Here is a 14,238-nt window from a genome sequence, read left to right on the forward strand (position 1 = left end):
GATTCACAGGAGGAGGAGAAAAAAAAGTTTCACATGCATAGATTTTCAATTAAGAACAAACTTTCACGCTCTTCATGAGAGGGCTGTGCCCGCCTCCGAATTGTCTTCAAATCGTATTTGTCAGTTCAATGTAGTATAAGGATTCAATGAGTTTACTTAAATTATACACTTTCTGCAAAATAATACATTACATGCGTCTTAGTGCAGATTTACTGTAGACCACGGTAAGATAGTCAAGTGCCACAGAGTAATATATTTAAACAAAAATAGCGTTTAAAATCCATAAATCCATTAAGACAACTGCATATGACACAGGATGGCTGAGTTGAATTGCCAACAATGCTTGCGTGCAGATTAGGAATCGTGTCAGAATAATGAGACAGTAGACAGTACACAGGTATTTCTGGTTAAACCTAGCTACTATAGCTTCTTTATTTTGCTTGAAGCATTAAAAATGAACAAACAAATGAAACAATTTATATAAATTCCTGGCATTATCCGCAGGGCTCTAAGTTAACGTCATCCTACCATCCTGGGGATGAAAAAAAAAACATGCCAGGTACGATAGAGAAAATCTGTGTTAGTCAAAATTCTGATTCAGTCTCGCAGATGATCAGAGATCTCCGCCATCTGGAGAAAGTCTGCATTGGTTCTACGATGCTGCTGTTATTTTTGTACTTTTCAGAATAGTTTCCAGTCTAGATTTAGATTTCCCCAGACGTGTCAGTAGATGGAGATCTCTGATCGCCTGGCTACGAGAGACTAATAGCTGTGTGTCTCCATGCAGGCACGGTGGGGGTGACACCTCATGCACACAGGGAAATGTGTTTCTTTTTTGCCTGCCGTCCACCATTTGCAGTTGGTGTCAGCATGTTGGCACTGGAAAAACTCTGTTCTTTAAATTTTGTCTGAATAATCCCGTAAGGGATGGGCTGTGAAAGGCAGCCAGACACAGAAAATAAAAATTCATTCATTCATTCATTCATTCATTCATGCATGCAGTGGTGGAAAGTAACTGTACATGTACAAGTACATGTACTCAAGTACTGTACTTAAGTACAAATTTGATGAATTTTTACTTTAATGGAGTATTTAAAATGTTCTGTACTTTCTACTCCACTACAAATACTGTACTTTTCACTCCACAACAATTCTTTGAAAACCTAAGTTACTAGTTAGTGACGCATTGTGAGCTTGTAGATCTGCTATTTTCCATTATTTTTTATACATTTTGAACACTCGTGAAATGGGACATTCTGCATGAGTACTTTTACTTTTGGTACTTTAAGTACATTTTGATGCCAATACCTTTATACTTTTACTCAAGTAAATTTTGCATAAAGGACATTTTCTTTTAACAGAGTATTTCTACATTGTGGTATTGATACGTAAGTTTAAAAAAAAGACTACTTCGTACAACACTGACCGACCATTTGGAGACCTGACTGCCGGGTCAGCCGTAGAAGCACTGATCTTCTACGCGTTGTTACTGTAGCTTGTAGATCGCCTAATTTCGGGGGAACTCACAGGACACATGCGCCCGTCCTCCTGCAGTAGCGGTTCCTCTATTCACTGTCACTGAAGACCTGAGCTGCAGCCTTGCTTGAACATTTTACTACAGGCATTCTAACCTTGCAGGCCAACCTCAGTGGCTCGTATTACCATTTACATATTCTTACCACATATCAAGAGTATAAGAAGTGTGTCTTATTTGTCCACAGATGGTCAGAAGCAGGAGACGAAGCTCGGAGGTGGATCCAGCAGACACTGTTTCACCGGCCTAAGAGCCAACACCCAGTATAAGATCAGTGTGTACGCTCAGCTGCTGGACGGTACTGAGGGACCCGCCGTCACCGCCCAGGGAAAGACACGTGAGTGGAGAAACACATGCATGAACGTACGGACCCACGCAAGCACACATGTCCACTCCACTCACTCAGTGGAACACAAATACTGTATGGGTATATGCACTGATGAGGGAACACTCAAATACTCACATGCTCCCTCGCTCTCACACACAAGAGCAGAAAAACATGCATTAAAGAGTACATGCTACACACGCGCACACACACGCACACACACACACACACACACACACACACACACACACACACACACACTTTGGAACACACATGGGTATACACAGATGAGAGAACACGCCAATGCATCACACACCCATACACATGCATAGGAATAATCAACATCAACAGTTATGAGCTATTAATCACAATAATCGCCTGTAGTTGAGTGCATAGAGAGGCCGTCTAGGAATGGGAAAGTCGCTGATTCCACTCTCGGCTCAGCAATTTACGTGACAAAGTGTCCCTTGGCAAACACTTAACCCCTGCCCTGTGCACAGTACTCATCAGAGCCATCTGAGCCAATCATCAGCTGGGTGAAGTTGTAAAAGCAATTTCTCCCTCCCCCCGGGGCGGGGACCTTTCCATTAACACATTAACACTGAGACATTGGCACTTTACATGCAGATGTACACAGTGCTTGTTAACTGCGGATACATTAAGCTTGATTTGTACTTCATCGTTCCACGGTGTTGCTTGCCAAAAATAGCCAATTTACAAGCTTGCAATGCTGTGCACCACAATGGGTTTAGATTGGCTATTTGTGGCGAGCAACACATACAAGGAGTATAAAGTACTCATTACAGGTCTATTGACAAAACAATAGTCTCCGTTGCCCTTAGCTCTGACAAAGTAAGAAGCCCTCCCCTTCATGCTACAAATATGCATCCACACATAAACCTCACAAACAAAGAAGGCCGTAATGATGCACAGGTGTGCTCATGCGTGTGCGCCCGCACACATACAGTACATACAGTACGCACAGACGCACACACGCACACAAACTCTGGTGGGACCACCGCGGCCGTGCATCAAAACACGGCCCACCATTATCCCACTGTTGAAAAGCCGCTTGAGTAGATGATCATGTCATTTTCACAACATAATACAGTTATTATCCTCCTGGGAGAGACGGCGGAATGTGTTCAGAATGACTTATTTGTTCTGCAGCAGCGAGCCGCAAAACACTAATCAAGACCCACTGTATCGGGGATGGAGAGAGAGAGAGAGAGAGAGATGGAGAGAGGGGGGTAAGGGAGGTAGAGAAACGATGGTGACGCAGAGAGAAGTTACAGTACAGTAAGTGGGCAAAAGAGAGGATGAAAGAGCCAGAGGGACGCAGGTGGAACGAATGAGAGAATTGATGTGATTGAAGTGATGGGGCTTTTTTACCCCCCGTAAAAAAGAAGAGCCAAAAGGAAAGAGAGGCAGATGTCTAGAAATCATCCTCTCTATTCCATTTGTTCTGCAGAACCAAGCCCCAGACACTAATCAAGACCCACTGTGTGGATGTGAGAAAGAGATGATAGGTGTTTGTGTGTGTGTGTGTGTGTGTGTGAGTGTGTGCGCGCGTGTGCATGCGTGCGTGCATGCGAGCGAGCGAGAGAGAGAGAGCTGGGGATTAAGGGACAGTGAAGGGATGATGGCGAGAAACAGAGTAAGAGAGGAAGGGGCATTGGGTGAGAAAGTATGAGGGCAAGAATCGACTAAGGGCGCAAGATAGAGACGGGGGGGGGGGGGGGGGGGAGAAAAAAGGAGATGAACAGAAAAGAGGATGTGAAAACTCCTCTCCTCTCATCTCCATCACTCTCTCATCCTCTCCTCTCCATCACTCTCTCCTTTCCTCTCCTCTCCCTCAAGGTGCGTTCACGTCGGACTCAAAGCAAAATTCTTGCCACGGCACGATTACATACATACAAAATCAATGCAAATATACAAATAGATGCAAATTCCAAACGGGCGGCGAAGGGTGCGAATTCCACGTCATTCGCGTATTTGCCCTCCTGTCCTCTCCTCTCCTCTCCTCTCCTCTCCTCTCCTCTCCTCTCCTCTCCTGTCCTCTCCTCTCCTCTCCTCTCCTTTCCTCTCCGTTTATTTGTTTGTATTGAGCCTCGATTCAGCTCCACAGAGAGCGGCCACATTGACAATGATTTATAGCTTTGTTTTGATGCAAATGAAAAGCCGAAGGCTCGCTCCAAATTACTACCCCCCCCCTCAGCTGCGGGCGGCCAACTACAACGAGAGTCTCCTCTACCTGCCGTCGAAAGTAATTCCCGACCTCAGGTAGATTGATTTACTGCGTAAGGAGAGGTGGATAAACGCAGCGCGTGATGGGGTTTACCAGTCGCCTTTTTACAGATGGCTGGGGGTTTAGGATGTGGGGCTCAGAGGCACCCTGGGGTAGATTTAAGGGTGATTTACACTGATTTGCATGCAGGTGTCGACACACACTGAAAATAGCAGATCTACATGCTCACAAACGCGTACGCACTGCAACGCGTTGTGAGCTTGTAGATTGGCTATTTCCGGTGCGCTACACCTCCGTGCAACTAAGTATAACTCAGGCTTCAGGCTGTGGCAGTAATCAAGCTTGCAAATTATACAGGGGTTTATAATGATAGACTTTACGTGCTGCAGTGAAGCTGTAGTGTGTGTGTGTGTGTGTGTGTGTGTGTGTGTGTGTGTGTGTGTGTGTGTGTGTGTGTGTGTGTGTGTGTGTGTGTGTGTGTGTGTGTGTGTGTGTGTGTGTGGTCATTTTATCCATTCATTATACTGTATATGCAGTGTAAGTTAGATCACTGGGACTGTGGTGTCTAGTTGCTCCATATAGTGTTGATTGTTTTGTATGATGATTTATGATTAGATGTGAGAGTGTAGAGGCATACCAATGATGGATGTGGCCTTACTGCACACATACTGTGTGTGTGTGTGTGTGTGTGTGTGTGTGTGTCTGTGGGGGTGTGGGTTTTGGGTGGGTGCGCACATGCATGTGTGCATGTGTGTGTCTTTTCAACGCTTTCTCACCAAAAAAAGTAATATTTAGACTTTTTGGGACAATTTTGACCAAACGTCACGTGTCAACATGACGTGACGGGGGTGCAAAAAAGTCACAATATGACTTTCGGGGAATATAAGATTTACGATTCTGTGCCCATCGTGACATTACTCGGACGGCGCTGAGTCGTCTCAAAGCGGACTTCGCAATGCTCAGTACGGTGACTCGCTCGCTTTAGCTCGCCCGGCGGTGCCTCCCGTGGCTCAAGTCCGCTTGAGATGGCACGCCTCTGACGTTTTAACCGTTTTTTGGTCGGATCGTCAAAAACGCTGAGAACTGGACTGTAATGCGGAAGTCCTGAAAAGTCAACCTGTGCCTTTCACCCCCGCCTTCACGTCACATGTTGACGTTTGATCACAAAGTCATAATATGCCTTTTGGGGAGTGAGACAGTGTTGGTCTTTTTTGCGTTTGCATCTCTATGCATGTCTGTGTGTATGTACATCCAAACCTATCTTATGTCTGTGTCATGTGTGTGTGTCTGTGTGTCATCTCTCTCTCTCTCTCTCTCTCTCTCTCTCTTTGCAGTACCAGTTCCAACACCAGCACCAACCAAACCCCCAAGTACCGTCCCTCCTCCCACCATCCCCTCCGCCTTGGAAGGTAAGACAACACACCACACGTGTCATAAACGGCTTAGGCTACACTGTTAAAACCATGATAGAGATTTGGTTACATTTGTACACTGTTGTAGTATACAAATGGTTCAAATAGCTAGTCTACGAGCGCACACGGGTTGGCGTTGCAACCCGTTGTGAGTTCACCGAATGGTCACCCCAGCGATGCCCTACAGACGCTATATCTTTGACGTGGTTAACCGTGAGCCAGCTGATGTTTATAAACTGTATGATTCAGCTTTATATCGCTGTATGGCAGCAGTCACAAGCACACATTAACTCATGCCATAAAGTGTGATTCATATACGTAGTTGGTGTGTAGGGGAGGAGTGTGGGTAAAGGTTTATTTTTCCATAATACTGTCGACGGTTATAGTGTATCATTATGCTGAGCATCTGAAGACATTTAGCTGTCATCATGTGAGGAGTACAGTATATAATCTAAAGTGTTCATCTCCCCCTGCTTCCATAGTGAGGTGGCAAGCATGCATGCACAAACACGCACGCACGCACACACGCGTGTGCGCGCACACACACACACACACACACACACACACACACACACACACACACACACACACACACACACACACACACACACACACACACACACACACACACACACACACAGTACTGTTCAAAGCACATGCACGCAGGAAAACAACAATAACTCTCATCCAGAATGTGCACACAAACACACTCATACAGTACAGTCTGCACAGAGCACAAAGTAAAGGCATGTGCAGGAAAGCACGTGCATAAAGAAAAAAAACACAGACACGCATACGACAACAAAAAGAGTGAGACATCCACAAATAAACTTCCAGCGCGCGCGCGCGCACACACACACACACACGCACACGCACACGCACACGCACGCGCGCGCGCGCGCGCGCACACACACACACACACACACACACACACACACACACACACACACACACACACACACACACACACACACACACACACACACACACAGACAGACAGACAGACAGACAGGGGGAGTCGTAATTTAAGAGATAACTTGTAAAAGTGCTAATTGTCATCTCCTGCGTCCTGGTTGGGGACCTTCATCTCGTTCCGTCAAACCTGTAATTATCATTCCTCACATCACGTCTTCCCTCAGAGGGTGACGATCGGCCTGTGTGGAATTTCATTCCCTCAGCGTTATATACGTACATATCCATTTTGGGTGAGACAACAGAAAACCCTGAAGTGTGCCATTCCCTGCAGCTAAATTATAAAGCTTTGCAGTCTTCAGATCAGATGCCAGGTTTCTTCATTCCTTTTTTTCCTTCTTTTTCTTCTTCTTTCCCCTCTTTTTTTATGGTGCTTAGCTTGTGTTGGAATCAAACTCTGCATGTCCAACCACATGACACGTCCCCTAAAAGACTGGAAACAGGGACCATGGGTGTTTGGGTTCCTGATTTTAATATGAATTATACAGTATCCTGTTTTTGTTTTCTGTTTTGGAGGAACAATATGCAAAATTTATATTGAGTTAAAAAAATGAGCCGAAAATCTTTTTTATATCTTCACAAGAGATAAGAAAAGATACATGAAATGAGAAAGATTGGTTTTATACTCCATTGTTGACTCAATCTATGATTCTCATTTGAGATTTACATTTATCTTATTGAAATATTATTATTTTGTATTAATAAATACATATATGCCCAATTCCATATAGTATCAGTAAACAGTATGTAATAGTATACCGTATGTAATGTATACTGTATATACAGTCTCTTTTGAAATGCAGAGACAAAGCTCCTGAAGACAAGAGCTTGTACGCAATCTCATGCTGCTGTTCTCATCCAATGTTCTCACAAAATGTCACAACTCCTGAGACGTGAGACTTTCTCATATGCAGAGTATGATACACAAGAATGTGCTGAACTGGTCCACCTCTTCACAGTCACCTAATCATAGCCAGAGTTTGTGTTGCTGGAGAAAGAAAACAAGTAATTGTGTTCCCTGGGCTTACAAGGCTTATTAAAGTATAAGTGGATATGTGAAGTAAACAAAGTAGTCAAACCACAGAGGAGCGTTCTGCCGATCGATTGGGCACCGAAGTGGCGGTTAAATTAGATTAAATGAGAAGAGAAAAGTTTGTAATTGACATGATTGTTTACTCTGGCACCAAACAGATGGTGTGATTCTGGGTTTTCAATGTAGCAACGGTTTAACTGTTTCAGAGTTGAGCTTAATCAGTCAATTGTATCGGCCAGGCGGCAAGTATCCGCCGCTGGAAATGAAGCCAATGAGGAAGTAATGAAAACGCTGCAGTTCTCATTAGTGGCCTAGAAGGTTTAGCTATTTCCCCTCCTGCTTATTGCAGAAGAATTTACATTCCATTAAAGTCAATGGGTATTTGACCGGACTTTACACTTGGTTTTATTACCTTAGTAAGCATTTTAATAAATACTTCGTTTCCGATTCCTAATTTAAAGTGTTCTTCCAATTACCATGATATGCTTTTTTGTAAATTATGCCCCCATTATTTTAAAATGAATTATAAAGAAGGGTACGCTTCTACTGATTCTACTGAGTGACGACAATTTTTACCCAAACAGACGAGATGAATTGAATCTGTTGCCATGGGATTGGCACGTATTTGGCTAATGTGTTACTTTCTCCCGAGCCACTGGCTTACAGATAAGGGATGTAACAAAAGTAATGATAATGGGGACATTTTTTCTATGAAAAACGCCTATCCATGAAAAACGATAGACTATTAATTTGTATTATTTCTTACACTCAGACATCACATATTGACCTTCCCCTTTCTCTCTCTCTTTCTCTCTCTCTCTTTCTTTCTCTGTCTCTCTCATGCGCACACACACGTCACCCCCTTACACTCTCTTCCTCTTCTCTCCTCTCCTTCTCTCCACTCCCCAAATCTCCCCCCCCCCCACCCCCCCCTCTCTCAGTGTGTAAGGCTGCCAAAGCAGACCTTGTGTTCCTGGTCGATGGTTCGTGGAGTATCGGTGATGAAAGCTTCCTGAAGATCATCCGTTTCCTGTACAGCACCACAGGATCTCTGGACAAGATAGGACCCGACGGCACACAGGTAGCAGACTGCAAAAATAAGAAAATATATAATTTTTCATTCAGAAGTAGTCTGTCCAAAAGTAGCAGAACTAGCCTGGAAAACGAGATGAATCTGCCAAAGAAAAATGTCACTCCCTCCGAAGTAGTGAAGGACCAATCAGGGCCCAGTATGCAAATATGGGGCGGGTTTATCACAACAAGAGGCATTTTTTTTAATTTGCCCCTTGGAAATGCAGCTGGCCATGCCAGGATACAGCAGAACCTCATCTTTCACCATTACATTTTTGGTTCCGCCATTTGACGTAGCTTTTTTAAGTTGATATAAGTGCCATGTATTCACAACACCAGACACACTGACATACAGTGGGAGAGACGAGTGCTAAGATGGAATCTAATGGTAGGAGCTATTTTTGCCTTTCAAGGGTACAGTAATCAGACATTAGAGCAGGCCAGGGGGAAAGTTAAACCCTCATTATACTTTGCTGCAGCGTATAAATCAGGCTTTAGGTTAGGACTGACTGGGGAGAATGTGGTGTGAGATCTGACCAGCTAGCATTGGCACAATTTACTTGAAAATCTGTTGTCTTTGTCCTACAATGAATGTATTAAATAGACTTATTCTAGCGTATTCTAGCACTGTAAGTGGGGAAAACATGAAAAGATGGTTTCTAGGCCTCCTGTAAAGGCAGTGGTGGAAAAAGTACTTTTTTTTAACTTAAGTAAAAGTATCAATACTGCAATGTAGAAATACTCAGTTACAAGTAAAAGTCTGGCAATCAAAATCTACTTGAATAAAAGTACAAAAGTATTGGCACCAAAGGATACTTTTGCAACTGAAGAATAGTGTTGACATGAGTTGTGCTTAGCTGTTTGTTATGTGCCCGGTGAATTTATGATGTTCCTCTGTACCACCCCCCCCCCCCCCCCCCCCCCACAGGTGGCCATAGCCCAGTTCAGCGATGACGCCAGGACAGAGTTTAAGCTGAACTCCTACAGCAACAAGGAGAGGCTGCTGGATGCCATCAACAGCATCTCCTACAAGGGAGGAAACACCAAGACAGGCAAGTGGCACACACTGTAGCTTTCCCATGGTCATCAGAGTGAGTGACCGACCGACCGACCCACCACAGAGTGCTATAATTTATGCTATAATGCTATCATTTTATGTCCAAACCTACCTACCGATGATGTCACTGGAAGGTGGGTTTGTGAACTGTCCAGAGCCCTCCTCTGAGTCACAGACCAAGTAGACTACATTTTTGGCACATTATAATGAGCATTAGTGAGGACCAATTATATGAAGATAGATTGAAAATGGTTGAAGTGGTTAAAAGCAAGTACAGCTGTACTTTAACTCAAGCACAAATTTGACAGAGCAACGTCCACTTAGTAATACTTATATTTGAGCAGGAGTAGCTATACTTTGACTCAAGTACTGGGGTTGAGTACTTTGACCACGTCTGCATGTGAGTGCCAACCGATTTGTATGCAGTACAGTAAACAGGAGATTCCTAGCTTCCCACTTCCCAGTGATTATGTACGGCATATGAAAATGGTAATGAATATATTAAACATATTTGTTATGTGTATTTTTTACATAAACACAGAGTAAAAGGCCCCGTTTGTTGACACAGAACCTCATAGGTGAGGTGCAGTATAGAAATCAGTACAAGCAAATCACATACACGCACACACACACGCACGCACACACACACACACACACACACACACACACACTTACTCACACGGAAAGACGGATTCAATTTAGTGTTGGTGCCAGCCTGAAGTTAAGAAGTGAAATTGTAATTTGCATTGTGTCACTGTTTGTGTGTGTGTGTGTGTGTGTGTGCGTGCGTGTGTGCGCGCGTGTGCGTCTACTTGACTGTGCAATTGTGTTAAACAGCATTCGTTTTCCACAGACCCACCTTTGATTTGGTGTGTGTGTGTGTGTTTACATTTGCGCATACACACCGCTGTGTGTTTTTGCATGCTCTCATGGTTATGCGTGTGTATGTGCACAGTGCACACATATGTGCGTGTGTCTGGTAATCAGAGAAGGCCTTCAGGGCATGCAGCGAGCGACAGAGTCATTAATCAGTGTTTACAAAGCAGCCAGCTAGGCTCTCCTATAGGGACACACAGCAGTAATACAGTTACTGGCTGGCCAGGAAATCTCAATTAAGTGCACTGTGGTGGTGCTAATGCTCGTCCCTATATAAAGACGGCAATAACAGAGATGTATTCCATTTTCATTATCTAAACCAAGAAAAAATGTTCTTTCATCAGTTCAGCTAGCAGCTTCATGCTCTTAACTTGAACCCTAGCTTCCCTATTCTGCTACGAACATTTGCCGACAATAACTGATCTACAAGCTCATGCACATTGCATCGCAATGCGGCTCGTAGTGAGCTTGTAGATTGTCTATTTTCGCTAAAGAGATTTGATGTACAGTAGAGGGAAATACTAATGGACCTAGTATGGAGCCCTGAGGGACTCCGGTCAACTAAGTATGTACGTAGGGTTTCAGTGCTTCAGGGTGATTTACAACACCCTATATCCTGCTTGAGCAACCTGGCATACAATAGTGGAATACAACTTCAGAGCGTTTAATGACTCAACACCGAACTAAGGCAAGCAATTGGATAAGTATATTGGATAATACTTAATACAAGTAATTAAATAGTTTGGTTGGTAGTAAATGTTGTGTTTTGACTATTAGCCTATAGCCTTACAATTTACAGTTTAGGCATTTAGCAGACGCTTATCCAGAGCGACTTACAATATGCAAGATACATACATCAAATGCAGAGAGACAGTGTAGTGCTTCAGTAAACCAGGATCACCAAGAACCTAGCATCAGTCAAAGCAATATACTATCAAAACATAGTCTGTACAATGAAACTATAGGATACCAGGTAAACAATGAACCTTAGCATCTATCTAAATAACATGCTGTCTAACTTACAGGTTTTTGTCTCCGCCAGGCCGAAAGGCATGGCGAGAGAGTATGTTTTACCCTCCGTCCGTCCTTCCGTCCGTGTGTCCGTGTGTGTGTGTGTCCTGTCTGTGTGTTACCAGCTAATCTCCGGCACCGTTGGTCCGTTCGCTCCGAAACTTTGCACACACACTCCCTGGATGCCAATTCAGAACCTCTGCCCCAATTTTCTCACATGGGCCTGTTATAGCGCCACCAGGAGGCCGATTTGTGCAAAACACATTTTTTTACATTACTCCTACAGATTTTATCCAAATATCATGCACATCGGTACACAGTATCTCTATAGTCATGTGATCAACACTTATCTGTCCGATTTCCCATATTCCATCCTGATTGCCTATGGTTGGCTTCCAAAGTTTGCAGGATTGGTCCGTTTTGAACAAAATGCCTCAAACTATGCTTGCAGCTTGCGATTTCCGTGAAATTTCACACACACATTTCCACTAGGCTGAGGAAGAAATGCCACCCTTTTCACATTGGCCTGTTATAGCGCCACCAGCAGGTCTAATTTAGCAAAACACATTTTTGGAACAAAATGCCTCAAATCATGAATGCAGTCTGATTGCCGTGAAAGACCTAAGAATAAATGGCACCCTTTTCACATTGGCCTATTATAGCGCCACCAGGAGGCCAGAATAACGTACCTGACCTGGCGGAGACCTGTGCTCCGAGGAGCACTTTTTCTAGTTTAACATTGTGGTCAAGGATAAACAAAACATAACAAAGTAACATAAAAACATGAAAACAAATTACCACGGTATGGTCGTCATATCAAGGTGAAGTGCTAAGGGCTGAGGTGGAGTCTGAAGAGGTGAGTCTTCAGGTTACGGCTTCCTCCATACTGACTGACGGATGCTTCTGTCCAATCAGGTCGGGCCATCCAGCACGTGAAGGAGAACATCTTCACAGTGGAGGGCGGGTCCAGAAGGGGAATCCCCAAGGTGCTGGTGGTCCTCACAGATGGTCGCTCCCAGGATGATGTCAACAAGGTCTCCAAGGAGATTCAGATGAACGGTCAGAGCCTTATTATGGGATGCAAGGTTATTTCTAAAGGACATACAGTAGGGGTGTCATGCCCAATTTATCCGTTGAAAATGGCAAATCTATAAGCTATTTTCAGCGTGCAACACTGTCGCAGGACAAAGTATATATCAGGCTTCATAAGGACATGTACAGTTATGTGCGGTGCTCTTACTGAGCCTTTGGTCTACAGCCATTAAAGGATATATATATGTTTATGAAAATTATGATAATTTTGTCGGTCAGAATTATTGTTTTGTTTACCTCTGTAAGCTGAAGGCCACCATTATCCATGTGTTTTCTTAGTGTAATACTTATATTCTTAAATTGATATGGTTGCTGCCTTTGCAGCCTGATAGAGTTGACAGGAAAATAACATATATTTCTCCTTTACAATTACCACAGGTATAATGGGCTAATAATGGCACTGGATGGATTTAAAATTGATTTTACATTCAAAATCACATACACTCTTATCTATTTGCATCGAGTTTAAGAGTCAAAGCCATAGTGACTTTATCATATTCCTGTGATTGGAATGATCACTTACAGTAACTGGGAAAAATAAGTAGGAGACACAAGCACAAGCTTCAAACCCATGGTGCTCAGAATCCTATTCTCTCTCTGTGTCTCTCTCTCTCTGTCTCTCTCTCTCTCGTTGTCTGCAGGCTACATTGTGTTTGCCATCGGCTTTGCCGATGCAGACTATGGTGAGCTGGTGAGCATCGCCAGTAAGCCCAGTGACAGGCACGTCTTCTTCGTGGATGACCTCGACGCCTTCAAGAAGATCGAGGAGAAGCTGGTGACGTTCGTCTGCGAGGCAGCCACAGCCAGTGAGTGTCCAGAGACTTTGTTATGCTGGAAACCCACCAACAAAAGCGTTGCTCACACACTTTATTGTGCGCGCAGGTTTGGTTTGCGTGCGACTGTTCTTAGCAAACCACACGTGAGAATGGCTGCATTCATTGACATGGAGCTGAAGAAACTCACCGTCTGTGCGATTATGCTTGCGTGCATGCTGGTGGGTTGCGTTAGTTAGTTAACAGTGGTTGGTTTGCTAAAGTATATCTGCTCAGAGGCTAGAGAGAGAGAGGGAAAGATGCACAATACAACACAAGCTCACAGCGCGAGGCGTTGTGAGCTTGTAGATCTGCTATTTTTGGCTAAAGTTTTGCTCAGAATAGGGATGCTAGGGTTCAAGTGGTTAAAGTAAAGACAAATTGATTTGGTGGCCCCCCTGTAGTAACTCTGAGGACCCCCTAGGGGTCCCGGACCCCCTGTTGAAGACCCCTGTCCTTTAAGGAAACATAGGGGAATGTAATAAATCTCTGAAGAAGGCATGTAACGGCACATTCTCAGAAGGAATGTTTTTTTCAGCGTGTGACTCATTACAGACCGTTTCTTCCCACAGCTTGTCCCTCTGTGCCCATGAGTGGCAGCACAACACCTGGTAAGTGACCACACATTATTATGTTCCTTCACTAAACTTGACAACCTGCCATTCATTTAAAAGGTCAAACAAATTGTAGCTTTCAGTTTTTTGGCATTTCACTGTAGCATGATTTTCTTATATAACTTGTCTCACTTTTGGACAGAGTACAAGGCAGAGCTGTGATCTATTATGTTTTCGGCTC

General features: G+C 43.9%; 1 protein-coding gene across 4 annotated transcripts in view; it reads left to right on the forward strand.

The window, feature by feature from the left end:
* Positions 1-14,238, forward strand: part of col14a1b (collagen, type XIV, alpha 1b) — a 163,739-nt gene that overhangs the window by 106,584 nt on the left and 42,917 nt on the right. For all 4 annotated transcript variants that reach the window (XM_084080851.1, XM_084080852.1, XM_084080853.1 and 1 more), the window contains 7 exons: positions 1,722-1,871; positions 5,442-5,516; positions 8,466-8,605; positions 9,524-9,647; positions 12,455-12,598; positions 13,273-13,437; positions 14,016-14,054. In XM_084080851.1, coding sequence (XP_083936977.1) covers positions 1,722-1,871; positions 5,442-5,516; positions 8,466-8,605; positions 9,524-9,647; positions 12,455-12,598; positions 13,273-13,437; positions 14,016-14,054 — 837 coding nt within the window. The remainder of the gene's footprint in view (positions 1-1,721; positions 1,872-5,441; positions 5,517-8,465; positions 8,606-9,523; positions 9,648-12,454; positions 12,599-13,272; positions 13,438-14,015; positions 14,055-14,238) is intronic.

Source organism: Gymnoscopelus microlampas (assembly GCF_963454915.1).
Source record: "Gymnoscopelus microlampas genome assembly, chromosome: 15".
NCBI lineage: Eukaryota > Metazoa > Chordata > Actinopteri > Myctophiformes > Myctophidae > Gymnoscopelus > Gymnoscopelus microlampas.